Source organism: Aulonocara sp. 'chitande type north' Nkhata Bay, linkage group LG1, assembly GCF_057382095.1.
Source record: "Aulonocara sp. 'chitande type north' Nkhata Bay isolate Kocher_YH1m ecotype deep benthic linkage group LG1, A_spYH_male_GT1.1, whole genome shotgun sequence".
In the NCBI taxonomy this organism is placed as follows: domain Eukaryota; kingdom Metazoa; phylum Chordata; class Actinopteri; order Cichliformes; family Cichlidae; genus Aulonocara; species Aulonocara sp. 'chitande type north' Nkhata Bay.
In genome coordinates this window covers 27,304,141-27,330,160 of record NC_141344.1, presented here as the reverse complement: position 1 = coordinate 27,330,160, position 26,020 = coordinate 27,304,141, and the positions used below count along the sequence as shown (strand labels likewise).

The window sequence follows — 26,020 nt, the reverse complement described above, 5'->3', positions numbered from 1 at the left end:
TTACTGTCATACATACATTTATTTTATATAAAAGAAAACAAGGGTTGTAATATTAACAGTTATACACACACAGCCCAATCACTGGAAAACTACTGTATCCAACATGGCAGCTAGGCACTGAACAATGTTGGATGTCATTAAAACATCTACGTGCTCCTCCAAGTGCCTCTTGGGATCCTGTAGATTAAATAACAAAAAAGTTTTAAAAAGATGAAAAATGTAAACCACAGGGTCAAGATTTTCAGATCCTTTTTGAGAATTCCCTGGTTTCAATAAAGTTTATAATAAATACAAACAAAAATCTACCTGTTTTCCAACATTCTTGATTGCCAGCTGCTCAGGGGTCATTTTGTCCTCTTCTTCAACGGCCTGAGGTGGAAATATGACAGTATGTCAGTATTGTGGAACAGTATGGTAAAAAAAAATAATTAAAAAATTTAAAAAAATTATCTGCTGCTGAATTATTTCAAGTCGCACCTTATTGTAGTTCTTAGCCAGCTCCAACATTTCTTTGACGATGGTCTCATTGTGCTTGCAGTGCTCGCTGTAGTCCTGCAGGGTCAGACCCTCCATCCAGCTCTTCTTATGCAAGTTCAACAGCATCTGAATAAGAAAAGTCATGTGTCATATGTTCTACCACAAATTAACAAAAGTATTAACTCTTTAATAGGTTGTGAGACTCAAACCTTCTGCTCCAGCTCATTTTTCCTGTAATTGATGGTGATGGAGTAGTAGTGTCTGTTGAGTCCGTGAATCAGGGCCTGAAAACACAAGAAACATCAAGTTTAGCATTTTTTTTTCCTTTTTGGATAATGTCAGCAAACATTGCACAAAAAAAATCTCTAACACTGGATTTGTTTTGAATTTTTACAAAAAATCCTCTTTAGATCTTTTACACTGATTTAGTTTCAATACAATGGCTGGAAATGAAGTGTGATGAATGGCAGGGCACACAGCTGTTCCTGTTCTTCACGTCTCTCTGAATGCAACCTTACTAGTGCCAACTGCCTCAGGTATATGCTGTTATGCAACGATTTAACTGCATGTAAATAAAGTTAACTGAATTGTGTTTGTTCATGTTATAACAAGCTGATTGTTGAGGCTAACTGAACACTAACAACAAAACAAACAGCTGGTGTTGTCTGCAAATATTCAAAGAAAACGCTGAACATAATTTTATGGAGAAGCATGAGTGACTATTACTTTGCATATGATGTTCAGAAACTGGAGATAACAATACACGTTGCTACCATCTGTTAGGAGATTTTAAGAAAAAACCCATGTTCTAAGAACACAAACAGCAGGTTACCTGGATTGAAGGCTTGTTCAGATGACCCAGGTTGGATGTGGTTTGTCTTGGTTCATGACCCAACACCATCATGTTGGCATTGATCAATCTGAAGGCATCAATAACAACCTGAAGATGACAGTGGAGGAAAAACCGTTTCACAATTAAACGATCATCATCACTAATTCATTATGAATTCTCACTTAATAACTGATCTTGTGCGCTGCACTTGAAATAATAAGAGGCTGATTAGAGGGTTTCTCCTTGGTACCCACTCATCCCTACCTTCCCTTTGACGCTCTGAATTGGATCAACGACCACTGCGACAGCTCGCTCTGACAGAGCCTCAAAGCTCTGCTGTGTGTTGATATCCACACCAGATAACCAACAACCAAACCCAGGGTGACTGTGGTACCATCCCACCACCATCTCTGGTCTGTTAAACAGCACAGGAAGAGGACAGCAGACATATGTGAATATGATTTTAGAGACATTTAACGTAAATTTTTTCATAAAAACTTTTCATTTTCTCTTCTAAGCCTTCACTTTATGCATCAATTACTAGCTAAGCAGGTATTTGATCAAACTATCCTTTTGAAAATGAGTTTTTATTCATTTTATATAGTCTCAAGTGTTACCTGCCGGTCTGCTTTAGCATGTCCAACATCTTGGCCTGAAACACAGGATCCACTGCTTCGACACTCACACCCTGTGAGGCACAAAATTGTGATTTTGTGAAAAAGTATAAAGTCAACATTAATCATCACAAATTTATTTCAAAATTGGTCATATCATGATACAAACAAGGTGTTTATTATCCAACTGTGCACTCCTTGGTAATCTACAGGAGGAGATTGGGACAAATGAACTTACCGTTCCTGACTGCGGCATGGCAAACACATCAATCACTCGCACTGTGTAGTCATCAACAAATTCTCCCAGCATCAATCCCATGACCTCCATGGGTACACCAGCACGCCCGTGTTTCAACATCTGAGGAATAGCATGAAAAGTCATCGAGATGGGTTTTTTTTTATGGACATCACATATTTACTGCTGATGATGTGGTGCAGAGGTGTTACCTTGAGCAGGGCAAGAGAGGAGATGTACACCTGCTCTGCTGTGTCCACAGCAGGTGCATCTGTTGGGGGGCCCTGAGGAGCAGTGTTTTTTTTATTAGTTCAGGCTTTTGTAAGACAGCAGCAGCTTTTACTAATCACCACATTCCAGGTATCAGTTAGAATTTTAGAGCATACAATGTGCATATGCATTATATTTCTTTCTGTTAATATTTATTTAATGGCAGTAACCATCTGATAAAACCTGCAGCACACAAGCACTCCCCTTTAGCAAGTGTATTTTTTATGTAATGTAGTTATACTGTTGGTTATCTTTAGGTTACCTGGCCAAGACCTGGCATTCCACCTCCGAGCCTAAGCAGCCGGTCCATACTGAGATGTGTTAACTGTGAAACAGAAACAAACAAACAAAAAAAAGTTTTGTTAAACTCGTGATCAGGACATGGTTTGTGAAGATACAGAGTTATATGTAATAGTTCCTTCAGTCCACATTTATTCAAAGAAAACTTATAGAGATCAGATTTTACTCTGTTTGGACAATCTCCAAATTAATAAGATCACCCTATACATTATTTAAAATTATATTTAACTGCTAACATTAAAATAAATGTACCTTATGCATATTTTATTTTAATATTTTGGTTATATTTTGTTTTTATGAGATTAGACGTTATGTGTAGTCACAGTGTACGTAGGCCTAACGAGTAAACTCGAGTAGAAAATTCGGACTATTTCTAAGCTCTGTGTGCAGAAAATGAGCTAAACTGCACTTCCAGTAACACAAAAAATTACATTAATTAATCAAATATCCATATTCCACAGAAAGGCTAATGACAGTTAGCTTCAATGTGCTAATTCACCCATAATCGTCAAACGCAATACGGCAACATCATAAGCCTGATAAAACATTATCGGCTCGTATGTTTTAGTTAATGTATCATTACATGCCTGTGGCTGATGACTATAGTTTTAGCTTGTTTACTGTTTTGAGCTGCTTTTAGCTCAGTTCACGGACACAATTAGCGTGATGCTAGCGCTAGCCTGTTTGTGCTAACTTAGCCTGCACCGTTTAGTACAAGAAAATGATTAACAAATTGCTTACAGTAATCCCCTTTCATCAGATTTAATGACTTCTGTGAGCTGTGTTGAACGTCTGCCTCCACTTACCTGCTGTCAGACCTGTGTGGTATTCAGAAGAGTTTGTTTTTCTGGTCGTAGCCGAAACAAACCACCCGGCTACAATGAATCAGCCAGAATCGTCTTTTTTCCACAGAGTAACTGTCGCACTAATGACGTATATTGGTGGAGCCCGACTGGCATTTGCAACATTGAGACACTAGAGGGAGCCACAGTTATGTATGTTAAGTCATTTAGGACAACAAATCGATTATGTAAAGAATTCGACAAGAAGGAGAAGAAGGAGAAGAAGAAGAAGAAGAAGAAGAAGAAGAAGAAGAAGATGAAGAAGAAGAACCAGATTTATATCAAAACTCTTTATAATTTATTATTTGTATTAACTTTTCTGTTAATCTAACCAGTTGAATTATGGGTACTTATATATCAGCTCTTTCTGTCAATATATACATATTTTGAAGTCATTTACATACCCTCATCATGGACATGACTGTCATGTTAATTTTGGACAACTCGGCCCTTGTGTATGCTGTATAGTTTTCCAGGGAGGAATGATTGTACAGGTTACACATTTAGTGACTCAAGAAACAATAATTGGGTGTACAGGCTTGAATTTATTTTGCATTTTCTCTAAGTCACACAGGGTCAGATATAAACATACACATCAACTTATATTAAAATGTCTATCAACAAGCAGCACCTTGACCAGATGCTTTTGCTAGCCATCAAGTCAACCCAAACTAACAGTAACCAAGTTTGAACTGTCTCACTGTTTTTGATGCTATTTGATTTGAGGTGAAGTGGAAGAATTTGGAGGTAGCCCTTCATTATTATTCTTCCATCCACTTCGTGCAATTTACCACTGACAGCAAAACAGCCCCAGAGTATGACGCTACAACCACCATGCTTAACAGTCAGTCCAATTTTTTTAGTTTGAAAGCCTCACCTTCACTCCTCAGTACCTACATACCTCTTGCCACTGTGACCAAATAGCTTAGTCTTTAGCTCATCTGACTAAAAGGCGTTTTGCTTGCTTTAGATTTTTTGGAGCAGGGGCTTCTCTCTCTCTCTCAGCCCATGGCCATGTAAAACTAGCTTCGCTGTGGACAGTGATGCTGGTTTTCCAGCAGTTTTCAGTTAATAGAAGGCGTGAGCCTTGGTTTCTGAACATCCTAACCTATTTACTCTCATCTGAGGGCGAAAGTTTCTTTTTCCAGAACTTGCCAAAGTGGCGACACATCCAAATTACTGATGATCCTGGAATCTGCAGCTGTTTACAAATGGCCCAAGAGACCTCCCCAACTTGTGTAACTCTAGAATTCTCTTTCTTAGATCTTCACTGAGATCCTTGGATGTTCCCATTGTTCTAAGTGTTGATCAATCCAGTGAGTGCGGTCAAACAAATCCTTTTTATGTATTTTCTAAATGTAATGAATCTAACCAGTTGCCACCTCTAGCCCTCACATCAGTATCATTTCTATGGAAAACAGAAGTGTATAAAGTAAATAGTATTTTTATATAAAGGCTGAAGACTGCTGTGATGTTTTCATGGTTTCTCCTTTTTCAGCAATCAAGCATTTCATTGCTCCCAAAGGAGCCACAAACGCTGAGCCAAACCACACCATTACTGGAGTTGTGAAAAAGCTTTTCTGTTTGTTTCCTGTATTCTAGCCAGACAGGAGCCAGTTCTACAGAACAACTCGTATGATCTCACCCAGCACCGTTACTAGATACACTGCGATGCTAGATGCGTCAGCTGCCACGCTGATGGCGCCAAGGGGGTATTTCAAATTCCCTTATTCTTTGGTGGATGTGGACAGAGCAGATAATCATCTACATTCCTCAGCCCCTCCCTCTTCAAACCCTCAGACCCCCCCGCTACATCAACACAGTTCAATACACTCAGCAGTCTTAACCAGGATGTGCTTCCTTATGATGGGTTTCTCTGACCTTTGGGATCCAGGGCTAAATTAGTAGGGCATACATTATTAACTTTGCCTCAAAAGTACATTGTTTCAGGGCTTTCTGCTGGCTTATTTTTTGTTATAGTTTTAATACATACAGTCATTATTCTACCAAAAATGATGAGAGAAGCAATTCTTAAAACATCTGGAGGAATTATTCAGAAAACTGAAACTAAATTCTATGGAACAATCGACCTACTGGATATTTTAATTATTTATAAAGAAGAGCTTTTAAAAGAAATAATTTAAAAAAAAAAGTAGAATGAAAAAATACAGAGATTTGACTCATCTACATTTGAATCTTTTGTGAAACCTCATCTGTCACCAGCACATTGGATGTATTGGATTTATTAATCAAACATGGCCTAACTTCATAAAAACAAGTGTACAAACACATTTATGAAAACAAATGGTGCAGCTGACTGTTCAGATAGGAATCATTGGACTTTTCAAGTCACATCAGAAGTGGCTTGTAACTCAAAACCAGCATGAAACCTTAATCCTACCAGCAGAGGAAATAAGGAAGAGAAATTTGATGCTTTAAGAGCTTCCCTGCACCCTGATGGGATTTGGATTTAGAGCTGCTTTATAAATCTCCAGCAGGACTTGCAGCAGGATGACTACTAGAGGAAGGCACTGCTTTGAGCCTTTAAACATTTGTATGTGAATGCAAAATGAGTGTAATTAGATCAAAGTAAAAAAGGTAAAATGGGTGCTCTAAAAGTTAGAACCAACAAATCCACAACACACATCTACACGTGTGTGGTCTCTGATACCATTTCCTCCTTTTTACATGTGTGAAAACCTCTTGGTAATGGTTCAGCTTGGGCCCAGGTTTGTATGCCATCATTTTCCTATTATCCCTTCATAATAATAATAATAATAATAATAATAATATTAATAATAATAATAATAACGATGCTGAAAATATAGCAGTTTCCTTCTTTAGAACCCCCCCCCCCCCAAAAAAGAGCATCATACCGTTTTTTTTATGTGTTTATTAATTATTATTATTATTATTATTATTATTATTATTATTATTATTATTATTATTTATTCCTTTTCTGTAGCAGCTTGTTTCTTTTCTACACTGAAATCTCCTGCATCGTTTGCACAGGTGAAAAACTCAAACTTAGTCCTGAAAAGATTCTGATGACCTGCACACTGCTGTGGACTCGTTTTCTTTCACAATTAAGGCAATGCACTGTGGTAAATGTAGTCATTTTGCGGTACTGTACTTACTATTTATGTCAAACTAGGCTACCATGACTGTAAATTGACCAATGTTTTGCTGTGTGGATCTGAAGTTTATTTGTCCAATAAATAAAAGATTTCTTTACTCAAAATTTCAGATTTTTGTACAGATAGTTTGGTTTTGTTTGGTTGTTTTTTAGAATAAAATTATCGCCCTTAAAGGTAGGAGACGGGGGACGGGACTTTTAAAGCGCTTGGTCTTTAAATAAAGTCTTCAATACACAGTGAAGCCGCTGATGAGAATCTAGAAAGGTACAATTCCTGTTTTCCCATCATTCAGTGAAGTGGTTAGTGTTAAAACGCACTTTTACGAAGGGTCCATGAACTCATCAATCTTGTAAAGCCATTAAATTAAAAAAAAGTATTTCTTCTTCTGACTCATAATTATGTGATATGAAGTACACGAAGCCTTCCAGAAAACATCAATAGCATGTTTTTGTGTGTTTTGAATTCAATATTTGCTCTGTGTTCTTGCCTCCGTCCCACATTGTGCGGTTTACAGGGAAACTGTGACCTCGTCTCGGGGCCGGTGGCGACTGCTTATATATCACTGCATCCTGACTTCTGTGACATGTACTAGCCTATGTTGGACGGGGTGTGTGTGTCGGGGGGAGGCGGGGGGGGAGGGTACAAAGAGGAAGAGGGTGTGTGTGTGTGTACAACTCTGTGTGTGTGGTTTCAGGAGGTGGGGGTGAAGAATGCTTGGTATGTGCGGACGACGACAACATGAAAGGCGGCGAGGGTTGAGCCCAAACTGATTGTGCTTCCCAAAATCAAACCCAAACCCGCTTTGTGTCTGAATTTCGACCGAGCCTCAGACACCACACGTCCGTTTATCGCAATAAGCAAGCGTCCGCTGCGAGTTTTTAGGTGGCGGCAACGCAGTTTATTTGATGTCAAACACCCTGCAGAGGCGGAGATGGTTTAGTCTGTAGTAGGTGGGACTGCCGAGCGGTCTGCAGCAGGACGTCGTAGATCAATGAACCGGACCGGAGGGCTGGTCCATCGCCTGGTGTGCATCTGACTGTATAGATGTAACAGTGTACCTATGCGGGACCGAGGGTTCTTTTTTAAAGTGTCCAGCAGCCGTTCATGATGCGGATGTTATAAAGCGACTGGGTATTTGATAGGCTCCCGAACCCCGCTCGGATTTCGTCTCTATAGTGGCTCTCATCGGTGCGATTTTTTTTCCCTTTTTTCTGGGGGGGAGGAAGTAAAATCCATCTATAACCTCCAGGATGATCTTTGCAAACACGGGCAACCCGCCGAAGACAGCCAATCGTAAGCAGGTAGGCCAAAGACACACACATACACACATTGGGTTTTCCCCCTTTCTTCCTACTTTTTTTTTTTTAAATCACACTTTGAGGGGAGAAAATGGGGTGAATAATAGCACATGACATTGGAAAGCCATTTCAGGATTTACATGCGTTCACGCCACATTCTGGTAATAATTAAACCCCGTTTGGAAAACAGATCATCTGCTCTCAGCACTTGTCAAAAGGGGAAACCTAATAAGATGAAGATATTAAATAAAATAAAGATAAAATCCGAGCCGATCTGTAGCTGTACAACCGATACTTTAATTATTACGTCCGTATAACCTTGCTGGCCAACTCTGGTCAATGTGCATGACGGTTGTAGTCCATTTTATAGGTTAATGCATTCTGGTTGGATCCAGAGAGGGAGAGAGAGAGAGCTGGGATGAATGTCAGTGTGCTGGCTGAACTATGCAGCCTGCCTGCCTGCATTCTTCTTTTTGACCTCTCAGGTGAAGAGAAAAGGCTGGTCTGAATGAAGGCCGTGCCCCTGTGCTTTTCCATCTGAAGATGGAAGATGGAAGGAGAGAGGCGGCGGGTGTTTAACCTCTGCCGCTGACGGAAATGTGAACCCTGCTTCAGATAAGGTGGAGCGAGGGTTCAATTTTCTTGTAATATATATTCATCGGAAGGTACTGCACGTTACTTTGAGGACGGGGATGTGAATCCGATCTCCTATGAATCCCTTCAGGGGAAGAATGAGTCTTCAGTGTAGGTGTTTAATCAGCTATAAGAGGGCCCTGCGAGTAAAATATACCATAGCTGCCCTCTAATGGAGAAGCTTTGATGGGCTTTTTTTTTTTTAGCTTTAAGTTAAGCTTTGTAATTGCACACCAACAAAAGTGTAAGGCCTCTACTTGAACACATAAGAGACCTAACAGATGTTCCTGTGGCAGGAATCAGGTCTTCACATGTGAAAGAATAATACCTGCTATGAACATTTAGCCATAGTTGGCCTTGTTTGGCCCATGTGCACAGTTTTGGCTCCTAAAATGTGGATTGTATTTCGGTTATGGACAGATGGTGTTATTTTGCCACGCTTTGTCTTTGATCTGAACTGGAGAGGGTTGCGGTGGCTGGTGGGGGGATTTTAATGAATGAGTAAAGGGAAGGAAATGCTTTGCAGGGCAGTGGTGTGGTTTGGTGTGCAAGTAAGAAAAAAAATGGAAGTGTCTGTCTGATGTCAGACCCAAAGGCCCACCTATAAGAATGCAAAAGAATGCACAGGAAATTTGTCTTTTTACAGCTAAGGGGTTAAAGGGCAAACCTTTTGCTCAGTTTAAGAAAAGGTAGAGAATTCAAGGAGTTCCTCTGTGACCCTAAGTCAGATAAGCGAGTTAAGAACACGCATGGATCGATGGAAATATGGAAACATACAAAATTATTATAAGAACATATTCAAGATGTAGGAAAGCTGCTTTTAGGCTGCTGTCCCTTTAAATAATTTAATTTGTTTGACTGCTTAATTTTAGGTACCTCTATGCACAACTGGGTTGTTAATTAGTAACATTTGTTAATATTTGTTGAGTTTTCTGTGATCGGCATCACTGCAAACTCACCAAATGTTTAGCATGCCTTATTCTTTAAAATGAATGTGAGTGGCATACAAGCAAATAACCTAAAAGCAGCTCAAAGTTGGCCAATCCTTGAGTCCTTCTTCTGCTACCACCGGACCTGTTGTGGTCTCAGGTGTGTCTCGCTGTAGAAAACCAACTGAAATGCAGCTCTTTAGCGAGCAGTGCTTATTGATGTTAGACGAGTACTGCATGGACTAGTGCAGACAGCGTTTTCCCTGTGTGTTTGTCACACTGATGAAATGTTCTTGTGATCACGCTTGACCTGAGTTTAAATTAGATTATCCAGCTCCCGTACATTTCCTAACAGTGTGTTTCCTGTGTGCAGTCCTACCCCATGACTCCGTCCAGTCCCAGCAGCAACAGCAGCAGCAGCACAGGCCTGGAGCAGCTCAGCAAAACTAACCTTTACATCCGTGGCCTGCCTCCTGCCACGACAGACCTGGACCTGATCAAACTCTGTCACCAGTGAGTTCGTGCTCATATACGCGTATGGCTGTGCAAACGAATGTTTTGTCACTTATTGTACTTTGCAAATGAAAGGGGTTGAATAGTAGCTCTAAAAAAGGACAGCAATTTTTTAAAAATACATTTTAATTGAAAGAATATATGACAAATTCAGGCTCAGATAATGGCCCAGAAAAGGCAAAATATAAGTAGTTTGCGCTAAAATAACTCACAAAATTGAAAATTATTTCTTAATTTTTTTATGTAAGGGATTTGTTATGGTACACGAGCAGCACTTCAGTGGTTCACCAGGTTGATAAGCCCCACACACTGGGAATCACTGATCCACAGGTTACTGAAGTCCTGCTATTGACCCATGAGTGTTTTCGCCATGATCGTCCTGCTGTTTAAATTTGCAGCATTAATTTGATCTTTTGTTCAGTGTAATCAGAAACTAGCAATTGTGACCATAAATGTATCAGGAACATGTAAACCGAGGTCCCAGTCCAGGGGTTTCTATCCAGCCCAAATTTATTTTGGAACCACAAGAGTCGTCCCCTGCTGGCTGTTAAAGACAATCCAAAGTAATTCCACCTTAGATTCACTTTTCACCACTAGAAGCTAGCTCCATTGTTCAAGAGCTGTCCTCTTTATTGGACATCAAAAGGGAAAAAAATTATATTCCCCAACCATTTCGTAAGTAGTTGCTTTCTTGTACTACAAGAAAAACCCTTTAGCAATTGCTTTGGTCACTAGCAGTAGCTTGTCTGCAAACACTCTTATTACCTACTAGCCAAGTAGTAAACCCTGAAAAAGTGCTGCACAAACTGGAAAAGAATAATGTTCGTCTAGCTAAGACATTTTAAAAGGCGCATTTTTCACAGTTCTACTGCCATTTTTAGAATAGTTGGCCAGTGTTGGTAGACAAGCTAGCTGGGTTCATGCAGACTACAGGCGACTGCAGCATTCTGCTAGCAACCAAAAACCATCACAACAAAGGTTTTGCCTATCGGTCAGGGAATCCATTTTTCCCAAGAAATGGATGGTTGTCAGATGGTCGCAGACTGGTCTTTAGGCCTGTGTATCTGGGGTTTTATTCACTTAACTTTAAATTGACAGCATGATTGTCACGCGTCCAAAAATGGCAGATAAGTTGGTATCTCATGGCTGCAAAATCTCAATACTTTCTATGGTCAGGGTCAGCTTGTCTTAGGACAGAGGACAGAAAATAGAAAGCTACCATCTGTACCAGCACAGCATGAAATTGTTACATTTAAGGTTTTTAAATCTAATTAGTAAGAATTTAAGAGTGGACATGAGACATATTTTGTTCTTTTGGGCAGAATATATATTTATTTTCAATTCATCACATTGTAGTAAGCTAAGCAGATTAACAGATAGCGTTAGCCATCAAACACCACCTGTGTTGTGTGGACTCCTGCTTTGATATTACGGCTTTTACAATCTTCAGTTTTTGAAGCCAGAGGTGACCATATTTGGACAGGATGATTGGATTCTTGCTACTCAGTGCTTGGTGACAGGAATATTTCATTCACCATATATTCAGCAGACTTCTTAAAACGTTGGATAGTAATTAGTTTAAGTAAAGCCTAGCAGTCTGCCTGTTATTGCATAATTTTAAGTGTGAATGCAATATAAAGAGGTGAGTTATGATTTCTTGTTATTATTTTGTGTATAACTGGTTTCCTACACAATAAGAAGAGACCTTTCCTGAATATGCTAAATAAATAGCATAAGTGGTTTAATAGTTACTGGAATTAAAGTAAAATATTACACTCTTAAAAATAAAAGCCTGTTTGCTGTTTGATGCCAAAAAATCAATGCAGACATGCAAAAACCATGCTGGTTTAACCGTAGTGTCCACATAAAAGGTGCCAACCACCATAAAGAAACATATAGAAAAGTCACAGCTCATCTTTGGTATGCAAAGCAGATTGCAAAACTCTCATTCAACTGGTGAGAATGCCTTGTATGTGCTGATAGTACAGATGCCAGTCTAAGTGGTTAATGTGGTGGGTTGCCATAATTAGTGCTGTTTTGTCCAATCTTTTTCCTTCTGATTCACAAGCAAATGGAAAAGGACGTCCACTCATGTAACCCGCAGCAGCAACAGCAGCTGTTTGTGTCATGTTTGCTTGTGTTTTGTTCGTGTTCCCAGTGGTGTTTGGCAGCACAAAGCAGAAATGAAAGTGCTTTTCATAGCAACAAGGTCTGAATGGTGATGTAAGCTAGGCATTCAGTGTGTATAGTGTGCGGGTAGAGAAGCTCACAGTTTGTGTCAGAGTTCAACTTGAGTGGAAAGTCAGAGATAAAGCAAAGCCTGAAACATGTAAACTGAAACCAGTTACACATTGTGTGGTTTAATCGTCCTGTGAACTGTTCTTTTCTTTAACCTCACTGTCAAGTTGAATGAAGGCTCTCCATGTAGAGATTTCTCTGGAAACAAATCCAGAGAAATCTGGATCTGGAAATCTTAAATAATACACAATGAGAACAGTCTCAGCTGTTGATTCATCGTTGTCTTTAACGGTAGTCTACATCTTTTGTGCACACAGGTATGGAAAGATTCAGTCTGCAAAGGCAATCCTGGACAAGACAACCAACAAGTGTAAAGGTCAGTGAGATCAATAAGTTCTAGCTGCCAAAATATACTAGCAGTTCAACTTTAAATTAAGTACAGAGAGCCACCTAACACGTGACCTGAAAGCCAACTGTGAATACGCCCGGTTTATAATTTTGTCACACAACGTGTGCTGTTGGTTTGCTTCACAGGTGAAAGTGTAGATTGATTGGTAAAATCTTCATTGCATTTTAACACTATGAAGACAGAAGTGTGATAAGTATCACAGAGGTTTCACCGAGTCTCCGCAAATAGATTTAACAGATTTTTACACTTTATGGAAATAAATGGAAAACAGTGCATAATGGCTGGCTGTATAATAAGAAAGCAGATGGTAAGATTCGATGCACTGTTTAAAAAAATACGGAAAAACTTTCTTCATTTTAAAATGCAGAACATACTGTACTGCATTTTTACAGATCTTTTTCACACTGTTGGAATGTTCTAGAAAATGGTGAAAAGGCATGCATAGAATGTGGGTGAGACATAGATACCGGTTTAAAGGAATAGTACAGCATTTTGATTTCAATACTACAGAAAGGTGGCTGAAAACCAAAGGTTTTGCCCAGATAAACAGGATACAATGCATTAATTATATCCTGCTCATTCTGAAGAGGTCCTGGTAGACGGTTATCTTTTTATCTTTCAACAAAGCCAAGTATAGTTTTTAGTGTTTATTCTTAGCCGAGCTTACCCGCTCAAGGATCTTAGTGTTATCGAGCTTCTGGTCTAACTCTGGGGAAGGAAATGAATAAGCAGACTTCCCAAAGCAATTCCTTTAAAAGATTTCCCACACATCTCAATTACAAGATTTCTTTTATGAGTCTTTCACGTATAAAATATGTTGTTATATTTACGAGAATAAGCTATTTTTATATATATATATATATCTCAGTAAGTGATGTTATCACTTACTGACTGCTGATGTAAATACTATTCCGCAAACTCCAGGTTACGGCTTTGTGGACTTTGACAGCCCAGCGGCTGCTTTAAAAGCAGTCCATGCTCTGAAAACCAGCGGCATACAGGCCCAGATGGCCAAGGTGAGTTTGGTACATGCACATGTGCATGTCTGTGCATATTTGTTATGCTTGCGAACATCTCTTTGGGGTTGTGCTTTTTTTCTTCCTTTGTTTTTTAATGCGTGCACGCTTGTGTCCACTGTGTGTTGGGGAATGACATTAGACCGGTCACATGACCTCAGCTGACAAGCTGTTCTTCCCGTGACCCCATTTACTTTCACTGTAGAAACCAGATGTCACATCTCTCTCTGCCAAATAACCTGTCAGTGCAACACATTACCCACTCTCCTTTATACACTATACAGAATTTTACCAGGAACTTTACTGCTATTGGGTATTTGCAGTTGCTATTTATACATAGTGATATCTGCAGCAGTGCTCTGTTATAGCAGCACTTTAAGCGTTGAGGCATTCTCGAGCCTCTGTGGCCAATTGAAAGTAAAGCACACAAGGGTATTTTTGCATAATATCTGTGATTTCTCTCATAGTGGGCTAATGTCTTCCAGTCCTTTCCCTTTCACATGCATGCTGCGTGTGATTGAATTCACGGGTTAGAATTCACTGGTGTGCGGTGGCTCACTGGAGACCTGCATGTAGCTGCTTTGTTTGGAGCAAACATGGCTGAACGCAGTTTGTGTGTTGCGGTAGCTAGGCTACGCCGCTCTCCTGCTGTTTCTAGGGAAGACTGTGGAGGCGCTGAGCTGCTGCACAGTGCGGATGAAGTGTGTAACACTGTGTGTGTGTGTGTCTGTGTGTGCAGGAGAGCTTGTTTAACCAAATGTTCCTCTAGCCATTAACCACACTTTAGCTGATCTGCGCCCAGGCAAGTTTCATGCAGAGAATTTATTTTTTTTGTGTCATGCATTCATTTGTCAGTAGAGAAATGGCACAACACAGCCTTTGTGAGTGTTGATTTCATTTTATCGTGACATGATGCTAAAGCATTCAGTGCATTTCTTCTTTTCTGTCTCCTTCAACACGAGCAGCAGCAGGAACAGGACCCCACAAATCTGTACATTTCCAACTTGCCTCTGTCTGTGGATGAGAAAGAGCTGGAGAACATGCTGCAGCCCTTTGGTCAGGTCGTCTCCACGCGGATCCTACGAGACTACAGCGGCAACAGCCGAGGTGTGGGCTTTGCCAGGTCTGTCACAAGAGACTCACAGAAAGAACATTCTTTTCTTTTTTTTTCCTGTTTGATCGGTATTAAAGGAGGTGCAACATAAACCTTCAGCAAACCTATGATGATAAATTGTGTTATGAAGTAGCAGTGGCACTGTGCAGCTCCTGTCCTAGCACAGCAATCTGTAACCTGCCTTCCTTTATTAGACATAGAATTAACAGTGCATTAGTTACTGTTACCGTTTGCTTTTGAAATTGTGTAATACAATAGCTCACTTGAGGTACCATTGTATTGCAATGTAGAGCAAACAAGCCTGTGTTCTGCCCTCAGACTTATTAAATAGAGTCAGTTTTGGCTCATTGTCTGTGTAAGACATGCTTTTGCATAACACTGCTGTCAGTAACAGCAAACACGAAGCATACAGGCTGTGTTTGTGTTGTCTGTGTTCCTCCAGAATCTGGCGTTACAGTGCAAAACCCAAAGCAGTCATCGATAACTGGACATATAACCCTATACTGCCTCCTGTTTCACTTCACATATCTATGCCGGTTGTTGGCTATAAACCCTACAGAATGTAAATGGTCACAAAAATGAGAATCCGAGTTATTCCAGTCATGCCAGCATCACTGCGTTAAAGAAGATTGCACTTTAGATGATCTCTGTGTCACTTGATGATGAGTCTTTGTTGTTGTTTCATCCTCTCCTCCATCAGGATGGACACAACAGAGCAGTGCAATGCAGTCATCTCCCACTTCAATGGGAAGTTTATCAAGACGGCTTCTGGAGCTCTGGGTAGGGAAGAGTTTCCCCTTTCTGGATACTTTCCCATAGATGAAAACCGCAGAGGCGGTGATTAATAATTGTTGAGTGATTGTTAACATGTCAGGGTTTTTGTTTTTGTTTTTTTTCCACATCCCTCCTCCCCAGCACCCTCTCAGCCCTTGCTGTGTAAGTTTGCTGACAGTCAAAGGAAGAAACATGCTCATGGCGGATTTGTTCCCAACGGACAGACAGCGGATCTCAGATTAGTACGTAATGTCATCTATCTTGCATGTATGCCACCTCGTTTTTATTACTGAGAATCAATCTTCTTCTAACAAGTCTATCAAGAATATTGTATGGGTCTGTTGAGCCATACCGTTGAAATGAAAAGGTAATTTCACCAATTATGGTTTCATGGTGTTTTACTGTTACGCTAAAGTAGTAAGAACTAATAATTCAGTTATGTAATTCTACCTTTTTGATGGTTTTGTCATTTAGGGGGCAATGACTCTCACTTATGACCCCTCCTCAGCAGCTATACAGAACGGGTAAGTTGCACTCTGGTTATAACAGTTCATGCCCTCATTTTACACTTTACTAGCCTCATAATTCCCAAGCTTTGTTGTAAAATACTGTCTTGTTTCCTAGGTACTATGCTTCTCCTTATCCAGTCACCAACAGGATAATGACTGTGCAGCCCACAATGGCTCCCTACATGTCTCCAGTCTCTGCTTACCAGGTACTGCACAATATCCCTTTAATGGGCCAAGAAAACCCTTTCTAAGAGCTGAACCGCTTTCTCGATACTTGTCCGCTCCTCTGTATTCCACATTTGAGGTTACAGTGTGTGGGCTGGTGGATCCTTTTGCTTGTATATGCAACTTACACTGGCAGCCTAGTCACTGTGTACCCCACCTCTTGCTCAATGCTTGCCGGGATAGGCTCCACCCCTCCAACCCCCACATCCTAAATCAGTTAAGATAGATGGATGAATGTAATTTTCCTGGGCTGCCTCAGACGTTGGAAGCTCCATGTGGTTTTGCATTTTTTTTAATGTGTGAACAGAGCTCGTGTTATCTGACAGTAAGCTTAGGAGTTCGCTGGAACAAACTCATCATTTGAGCAGGCACAGTCATCATCTCTGAGTCAAGGTTTCTCTGAATTCTCACGTCTTCCTTCCTGTTGCCAAAGAGTTTTAATGAATGACATTCTGTGTGGAAAATACCTCAAACCACTGAAAAGGTCTGTCACTTGCACAGGAGGGATAAATTTAAGTTTTGATTTGAGTTTATTTTTTTTCACCAGCCGTCTGCCAGATGGTCGCAGATAAATTCACTTCAGAGTTTTAAGAGCTGTGTAGTAGATACTCAGATCACGTGAGGAGTTAATCACGAACTCCAATAGATTCTTAACCTGTTTCCAAGAAAGCAATGCCTTTACATTTGCAACACTATGATCTTCTACTGCCAGAGCTTTCCTGTATATTGCCCATACCAAATTTAAATGATAACTGTTTAACATCTAACAGGCTTACATTTACAGTTAAACGAGGAAGGCAGCTGATTACAACAACAAATCAGCTTAAGCTTATAAAAAACTGTAAAAAAGGGTTTTCGGGAAAAGACCAGTTGAGCAGAAGTAGGGTGGACCTCACCCAGGCTGTTAGTAAGGCATATGAACTCCTTAATGGAGATGATTAGGCTCAGTACTGAAGGCAGAACTGGAGTTATGAAGCCACTGGTGTGCTTAGTGCCACGCAAGAGAAGCAACCAGGCTTTTACTTAAAAAGATGATGGCTTTGGATATTACTGGGGCTCTTATGTCTGAGCAGGAGTGTGCTGTCTTTATGATGATAGATGGCGTTTATGCTGATTCGCCTGTGGCTTGTGATTCAGACTGTTAGAATCATTCAATTTCTATCCTAGTATGCATCCTAGTTTCTTTGTCATATATATTAATTCTTAAATGGCCAAAGGTTCAAATGATCCATTACTTTTGAACTGTAAATTGTGCAGAGCTACTCTTATACAGTCCACAAATAAAACTACTGAGGTGGAGATGAGATAAATTGTTTTGCATTTGTAAATGGGCGACACGTTTTGCTGCTTTCATCCTCTTTCTTTGCATCTGTCTCTCATTCTGCCTCTCTCGTCATTAGGTGCAGAGTCATTCTTGGGTGGCACATCAACCATACATCATGCAACACCCGGTAAGGCAGCTGCAGCCACGGCTTTATAAACTGCGTCGTGTTCTGTGCACAGGAAATGGGTGTGTGGTGCCACTGCAGCTAAACTTCTGAGCTCATAGCCGCTCACAGTGTCACTTTATTCCCCCTGTTCTGCTGATGCAGACAAGTCCAGCTACAAAACTTCCCCAAACACATGAGAAGGCCAGAGGCTGAGACAAGTTCTGGGAAATAGCCGCTGCATGCTTTAAGTGTGTGTTGGACTGCGTATGAAAGAGAAATGGAACAACTAAAGAGGCTTCCAGCCACTGCCCTCCCCCCCCCCCTTCTCCCGCTTTCTGGATCCAGCAGGAAATGCCTGAAGCAGAGACAGTCTTGTGACTCTTTGACTCTTCCAACAGATGGTTTCCAGTGGAACAAGTGTCTCTGCTGATCTGCCCCCTCCCCCATTTTTTTTTTTTTTTTTTTTGTTAGGAAATGGTCCGTTCCCTGAGGGCATCATGTTTAAAGCAATACTCCATCTGAAAACTGGCTAGAGCTGGCAACACCACACCTTCTGCATAATTTACTAGCATAGAAGACAATGTTCTGAATGTGCAGCGTTTTCTTTCGACCTGAAACTACTACACCGTCACAGTTAGTGTTACGGATGTGTTTCGAAAGCCTGTCCTTTTCCCCAGCTCGCTGGCCTGTGCTGACCCGTATATATGTCAGAGAGTAACACTTGTTATTTTTGTACCAATCACTGCCTTTCCTGTGTGGTGTTGCTGTTTTTATCTAAATGACTTGACTCATGTGACGTGTGCCACAAAACTGAGCCACTTTGTGTTTTCAGGCCTCTGTGATGTCGCCCTCTGTGGATCCCTCCATGTCACTGCACCCAACAGCCATGATGACTCAGCAGATGGGCCAGCTGTCATTGGGAAACACTGGAGCGGTGAGTGGAATTCTGGGATATCTTCCATCTCTCATGCACACACACACACAGCACTAATCAAATGAAATCTGTGCTACCATTAAACAGCACACTAGAGGCAATTATGATTATGATTGCAACACTGTGCACAGATATCTGTGAATTGGCAAGATGAAATCTTTATTTTTGGTTATTACCAGATGTAGTATAGCTGGCAATTGCACCTTGTGAGTGTGTGTGGTGTGTGTGTGTCATTATTGCAAATAAGGTCATGTTAATTTTTTTAAAAAGGGCCTTTGGCACACTTTTATTATTGAGCCTGAGCCAGAAGACACTTTTTTTTTTTTTTTTTTGCACTTTAAGGAAGTTAAATTCATTCATACGTGACAGATGTTTTTGGTTCTTATAACTGCATCTGCATGTCCCCAGATGCAGTTATAAGAACATAACACGAGCTTCTAACTGCTACAGTTACAGGAGGTTTTTTGTCAACCAAACTTTGACATTCTCCTGTGGATCAACGTTGTCATCCTGAAAATGCTGTGCACATAAAGTTGAGTTGCCTAACTGTCTTTCATGCATCTCCATAGGTAATATACTATTAAATTATTTCCATTTTTTTCTTATCTTTCAGTATATTCCAGCAAACCCAGGTGTCCAGGGAGCTTACATGCCTCAGTATCCCGCCATGCAGGCAGCACCGGTAGGTTTATTCTATCTTTATCATATTCAACTTTTCATTTAAAATGTTCAGCTTCTGCCTTAACGGTGTCGTACGTCTTAAAACAATAAACCGCTTAAACAAAATTGCAACAGCCAGTCCAGTGGTCTGTCCTTCAAAAGGGCCTGGATTGTTTTTGAGGTGCTTGTCCTCTAAAGCTATCAATTATCTCAATGCACACACAGCGAGGATGGTTATTATCAGATTCTAAATGAGAGATGCTGATGTTTTGCTTTTCAGGAAAATGGCACGCCGCAGCAAGTGGATTCCTCCAACAACTCGTCCCCTTACAGTCAACTCAGCAAGTAGATGCAGGTATGCTTTGGTTTCCCAACGTAAATCTCAACAACATGAGTGTTTACTTCAGCAGCTTCACTGACACGTAACAGTCAAGTGGACATCCTAATAAAGCCCCGGGACGAATTTCTGTAATGATACAAAACTTTTGAGGAGAAACCTTTGTGCGAATGCAAAGTACTGTAAATGTTTATATATGCTGCTCTGTTACAGTTGTCTCTTTTATTAAGTTAAGAGTTGGGCCTCACTCGGCTGCCTGAGTGCACACATAAAACCTGAGCAAAGGCATGTTGAGTCAAGCCCTACTGACTTATTTGCCACAAGATCAAAAACATACTGAAAATGTAGATTACAGACTCGTGGGAATGTATATGTCTGAGTTCAAATCGTTAATTTAGTCGGTTGTGATTGTTATGTCTGCTATGCTCCATTTAACCTTTGACTGTTGTGTTTGTGCGACCCTATGGTTTAGCTAGCAATGGGCCACCCTGAACGACGAGACTTCTGTAGTGATTAATTGCACCCGGATGTTCAGGATTGTTGTTCAAATCTCAAGTGTGTTTATAGATATACACCGGCCACTTCATTAGTTATACCTTGCCTGTACCAGGTTGGACCCCCTTGTGTCTTCAGAGCTGCCTTGAGTCTTTGTGGCACAGATTCAACAGGTTGCTGGAAACATCCCTCTGAGTTTTTGGTTCCATATTAACATGATAGCATCACAGCCAGTTTCTTCACTTTTGTCATATTCACATGGAAATAAGTTGACTGCGGATTGCATTTGAGTACAGTCAATTTATTTATGTTATTGGCCAATTACCGTATTTTTCGGACCATAAGGCGCACTGTTGATGAACGGGTCTGTTTTCATTAATAAGGCACACTGGATTATAAAGCGCATTAAGCGAAACAAAATCAGATAAGTCAAACTTTACTCAAATCATTCTTCTTGCTTCCTCCACTTCCGTACCACTGATTCATTAATGTTGAATTCACTCACAGCTGCTCTATTCTCATGTTGTTGCAGTATATTAATGACTAACCTCTTATTGTGGATGGATTATCTCAGTTGTTCTCCTGACTGAAGTTTGGTCCATTTACAGCAACCTGCAATGCGATTGCATTTGTCCCTAACCATCGGGAACCCTCACGTTAACTTTTATAGAGTGGAAAAAGTTAGCATTCATCCTCCAGCTTCACTGTGCTAATGCTATGCTAACATAGCTGTGTTGCTATCGATCACGTAGCACATCATTGTATACCAGCTAGCCCAACTTCAGTAACCCTGCAAAAGTCACTGCTGTGTAGTTTTCTGTCTTCATTTATGTTGGAAGTGATAGCAGAGCTGTACGTTTTAATTCTTTCAGCAATCTCTCAGTCAGAACATGCTATATCATGTTTAGGTAGAAACTAGCGAGCTAACTTCCTGCTAATTTCTAACTCCATTAAATTTAATAAATTCTGGTTTTATGGATGCCTGGATGTTAAACTTAATTGTTACACCCGGTAAAGCAGAAACGCTGATCATGTTATTAAAGATGATAGAATTTAGAGGGTTTTTAACTCGAAGCGAACGGAGTTTTGGACCCAGATTACTCCGCAAGGCTCCTGACTACGGGAGCCGTAATGCTCTGACAATCCGGTGCAGCTTCGTAGCTTACCAAGGTCGTACTAAAACATTTTTTGACAGATTTTTGAGCACCGTGTACCACATAAAATTGGTTCGAGGTCAGTAAGCACAACCAGAATTCATACATAAGGCGCACCGGATTATAAGGTGCACTGTCGATTTTTGCGAAAATTAAAGGATTTTAAGTGTGCCTTATAGTGCGGAAAATACGGTAGATATTTGCGTTAAGGAGCAGCTGACCTGTAGCAGTTGAGTGTATTTTTGTGGCCCCTGTTTAGTAAAAAAATCAAGTTTTATATCCCTGTTTCTGCTTTCTTTGTCTTTCAGGCCACATTCCTGTTTTGTGAGCCAGTTGGCAGGTGGGAAGTTGCTGATGACATCACAGGAATAACAGTCTCTGTCTGCTGATTGGACCAGAAACATGAACTTTTTTCTTTTTTTTTTGCACAGCCCCAACATTTGTAGTTGAAAATGAGGACAGTGTAAACAGACTCAAGCAGCCAGCGAGTCAAAGTGGGGGAAAAGGAGAAAAAAAAAAAAAAAGAAAAACCAAGATTTATTTTGATAAAAAAAAAAATACAAAATGCTGTTCTTGTTTTCCTCTTTTTCAAGGATTCTCAAACACTTGCCAGATGACCCCCGTACCTCCCTCCATCCCCACCTGTGCCCATTCACCCTCACCTTCCCCATTCAAGTACGATGTGGTAATAAATGCATGAGATGGAGATATCACTCCCTCCCTCCTTATCCCATCAAGGTTTCTATGATTTGATAGTTCCTTTATTTGTGGTATATGGACAAAACCCTTGCAGACCTCGTTTGCACAGAATTTTGAAGTTTTAAAATAACTTCACTTTGGTTTTCGACTTTGCCACAGCTCAGAAAACTGCACTCGACAGTTGATACGAGTGACCATTTCATTAGGAATTTACTATTGGAAAAGGTGCCTTCCTTACGTGATATCGAACATTCTCCAACCTTGTTTCATCAAAACTTGATCAGGTGTCACATTTCTTATCGGACTGAGCAAAACGGTGTGTGTGGAATCACGAGGCTTTCCATTGAGCGTTGCGCTATCTAGTCGTCTGGTAGCAATAAAGAAAACGAGAGTCCCGCGGCAATACTGAGAAATGAGAACGGTGACAAACTCAGAGCAAGGGAAATCCTTATATTCTTCTTTCCTTTTTTACAAAAATAAATAAATAAATAAACAAAACGACAACAAATTCATGACATGATTTGAAACGAGAGCTGTACTTTTATGAAATTGCATGTATCTCACCCAGGCGGCATCGTTTTTGGGAGGGTTTTTGTTTCTCTTGTGGTCACTTTGACCTGTAATCTACCTCATGGTTCTGCTAGCGTCCGCTGGGGTGGTGGGGTTTGCAGGTAAAGCCCCTTTTCACCAGGGTGGACAAAAGGGGAACAGAAGCCACGCTCAGGAGCTGGCTAAACAGGACTTCTAACATTTTTCTCCCACATGCAGCATTACACTTTCTGATCTTCAAAAAGGCAACATTGTGCTTTATTTTTTATTTTCCATCCGTATTTGTCATTGCTTCTGTTCCGGGTTTTCTTTTTCTAGACATTACGAGTGCTTTTCAGGTGCGATGCTCCCCCTTTTCGAAAGCAAGACAAATGCCGGCTTCTCTGTAAAGTAGATGGCTTAGTGTGTGCTTGAAACATATGAAATGCAGGCAACAGGAATTTGCTGCATTCTTCTGCCTCTGACTTCTATTTTCCCTCTTCAAAATTAATATTACGATTTTGGTTACTCTCCATTTAACAATGTAGATCTCAAACTATTTGGGTGAGTGGGGAAAAAACCCAAATCTTGCCTTGCCTTGTGCAAAACAAAATATATGCAACAATCATGGATGGAATACTTAAAAAATAAAATAAAAACTGCGGTATTTCATTAATATTAGATGGATGGTGAAATCACACAGCTGATGTGTTTCTTAAGAATGCGATGTGTAAATTATATACGTTCAGGGCCAAAAGTGAACAGTTTTATTGTGTTCTTAGCTTTTCTTCTTGACATTTACGATGTATTACCTCTACACCACTCTGAGACAAGAGAAATGGTAAAAGATGTATGGTCACCATCCATCTGCCCACAATCAATAGTAAGCATTAAATGCTCAACGTAGAAAAATACAGCCAGGCCTTACCTGAGTGTACTTTCCCTTACTGAACATTTGTTGCTGGAAAAAAAAAATGGGAAAAATGGAAAAAAAAGAGAGAAAAAAAATCATTGCTTTCACCTACCACCTTCTGCTGATACTCAAGTTTCCCCTTGCTCTTTCCTTGGAACAAAACCAGTGCTGAATAAAATGCTCTTTTCTTTTTCAGACGTGACTCCGATCTCTTTAATTTAATTGACTGACAGACTATATGCATTAGTTCATGTCTCTGTACTGTACTGTACTTTGGGGCTAGCTAACTGGACTTTTTAGGTATGTTACACTCACAAGGATTCCTTAATTGCCACATTTGAGTTACTGACGAGCACTGTGCTTGATAAGTAAATAGATTATCATAATAAATATAAATTGGTACAATATAATGCCTTGGGACCAGAATCAGCCTGGGAAAAACTTGGATGGCTTTGGGGAAAAAAAAGTTGGAGGGCATAAATTCTGGAGTTTTATCTGTATTTTTATAGGTTTTATAGCTTTTCTTGCTGATAAATAGCTTCCCCGCAGCCATCATACCACACAGCTAAATGTAGTTAAGTAATAGATAAAGAATTAAATGACAGAAAAGTACTTGTTCTTCATTTTATACTATAGAAATCTAGCTTAAAGAAAAAAAGGAAATACTTTATCAATCAGCAAAAACTTTTCCGTTTTATAAAAGTGAGTTACCAGAACCATTTCCTCTAGTTTTACACATTTATCATGTAGAAAAACTGAGACGTGCTGTTGAGATTGCACTTCTTACTACATAAAGATATCTCAGAGATTAAATGTGTAGTTAAATGTCTTTAACTACGTTGTATGTGGCTCTTGATGTAAAATGAGTTTGACATCCCTGGTGTAAACTGGACTCAAACCCTTGAGTGGAGGCCGTACCAATTATCTGCCAGCAGAGGGTGCTGAGAGCCAAAGCTGCCCAGCATATTTGAATCCAGAGATCATTTCTGAAGGACTGTAAGTCTGCTCTTATCTATGCAACTTATACTGGATCAAATTAGCAACAAGTGCGACATGTGTGCTCGCACCCCAGCCCTTTCCTGCACTATTTCGGGCACACAGGCTTTGTAGTCTCACTCATGTGCCGGATCTCCCTTCTTAAGCTCTGACATAGCACAGCTGATCCCAGGGACATAAAGGCACCATGCGCGCATCTCTTACTAGTTGAAGGGATCAAAAGCACTCGGGGTGCAAGATTAGCCATCATCCCCACACCTCTCCGACCCCCACACCAGGAATATATATACATATATACATACATACATGTAGTTCATGCACACTCTCATGTCAATCAAATGCTTATTGTAAGGGAATCAGACCTTTGAACGTCACATACAAGACAAATCCCTCTCTCTCGTTCTCCACAGCTGAGAGGACACATGGCACTGATCCCTTGGGAAAGACCAAGGTCAGAGTTGGGGCATAGACACAGAGAGGACTCCTACAGTACTTGTTTTCATGCATTTAGTGAAATACGCATGTATCCAAAAAGTGAGATGCAATCAGGCTGAATAAGCCTGGTAAAGACTCCAATCCAGACCACTAGAGAGTGTTGGAAAATGTGTAGGAGATCATATATTTGTTATATCTTTTTGAGTTTTATATTTTCTCTTGCTGATAAAGACCTTCCCCATTGCCATTCAAAAAAAAGTAATTAGTAATAGATAAATAGTAACAATAAAAACACAGGTGGCATTTTCTGTCAATTAGTCTGGCTAGTGAGCCACCAGAACTTTATATATACCGGTAATTAATTCTATATAATTGTATACATTTATTTATTTGTGGTGACAAATTCCTTTATTTAATACATTTACTTAACTGTTAAAACTGCACTACTTTTTCTCAAATGGGATGAAATGTGTAGTTAAACATCTTTACACTGAGAAAAATGAGTTTCACTGGTACAGCCCAGATAAGATCAACAGATCTTATCAGTTTTAAAGTCGCATCAAAAACAAAAAGAAATCCATTCCAGGACCAAGAAGCTAGCAGAAGCTAGCTAACGGCGACTATTTGAGGGTAGAACAAAAATTATTATTATTATCTTTTAGTTATTAACAATAAAATTCTGATATATATACATAATTGTTAAGTTTATACGAGGTGCGGGCTCTGGATTATCATGTTGACTTCATCGTTAGTTTCAGTTACTGATAAAAGCATTAAGAAAAACTTGCTCGACCATGACCAAGTAAAACAGTAAAATGATGCTTCAGGCATCAGTAAAACAATATATAGAACAGACACAAGCAACATTTTTCTTCATCATAAGTTATTTTAATAGGGAAACTATATTAATATGTTGTTGTTGTTCAGTCTGAATACTTTCAAAAAAATTTTTATGATGGATTGTTCTGCTGCTTTGCCTAAACATCAGCTGAGCTCAATTCTTAAAATAGTTTATATTTAAAATATACTTCCACATCTGAGCCAAACTTTATTTTGTTTATGAATAGTTAAAAT

The 26,020-nt window shown here is 40.0% G+C and overlaps 2 protein-coding genes across 2 annotated transcripts; one reads left to right on the top strand and one right to left on the bottom strand.

The window, feature by feature from the left end:
* On the bottom strand, positions 1 to 3,714 carry psmd14 (proteasome 26S subunit, non-ATPase 14). The gene is made up of 11 exons (XM_086299155.1): positions 3,535 to 3,714; positions 2,691 to 2,753; positions 2,371 to 2,442; positions 2,162 to 2,281; positions 1,927 to 1,997; positions 1,574 to 1,724; positions 1,310 to 1,417; positions 687 to 761; positions 478 to 603; positions 307 to 369; positions 1 to 177 (listed from the first exon to the last, which is right to left on the bottom strand). Exons 2-11 carry the CDS (start codon positions 2,736 to 2,738, stop codon positions 79 to 81), a joined length of 933 nt encoding a protein of 310 aa, XP_086155281.1. The 5' UTR covers positions 2,739 to 2,753; positions 3,535 to 3,714; the 3' UTR covers positions 1 to 78.
* A 3,711-nt stretch (positions 3,715 to 7,425) lies between these two features.
* Positions 7,426 to 23,702, top strand: rbms1a (RNA binding motif, single stranded interacting protein 1a). The gene is made up of 14 exons (XM_086290821.1): positions 7,426 to 8,008; positions 9,941 to 10,080; positions 12,636 to 12,694; positions 13,652 to 13,743; positions 14,709 to 14,866; positions 15,558 to 15,637; positions 15,773 to 15,873; positions 16,106 to 16,155; positions 16,256 to 16,346; positions 17,766 to 17,816; positions 18,628 to 18,729; positions 19,343 to 19,411; positions 19,670 to 19,744; positions 21,684 to 23,702. The coding sequence occupies exons 1-13, from the start codon at positions 7,958 to 7,960 to the stop codon at positions 19,736 to 19,738; spliced, it is 1,113 nt and encodes a 370-aa protein (XP_086146947.1). The 5' UTR covers positions 7,426 to 7,957; the 3' UTR covers positions 19,739 to 19,744; positions 21,684 to 23,702.
* Positions 23,703 to 26,020: the final 2,318 nt, after the last annotated feature.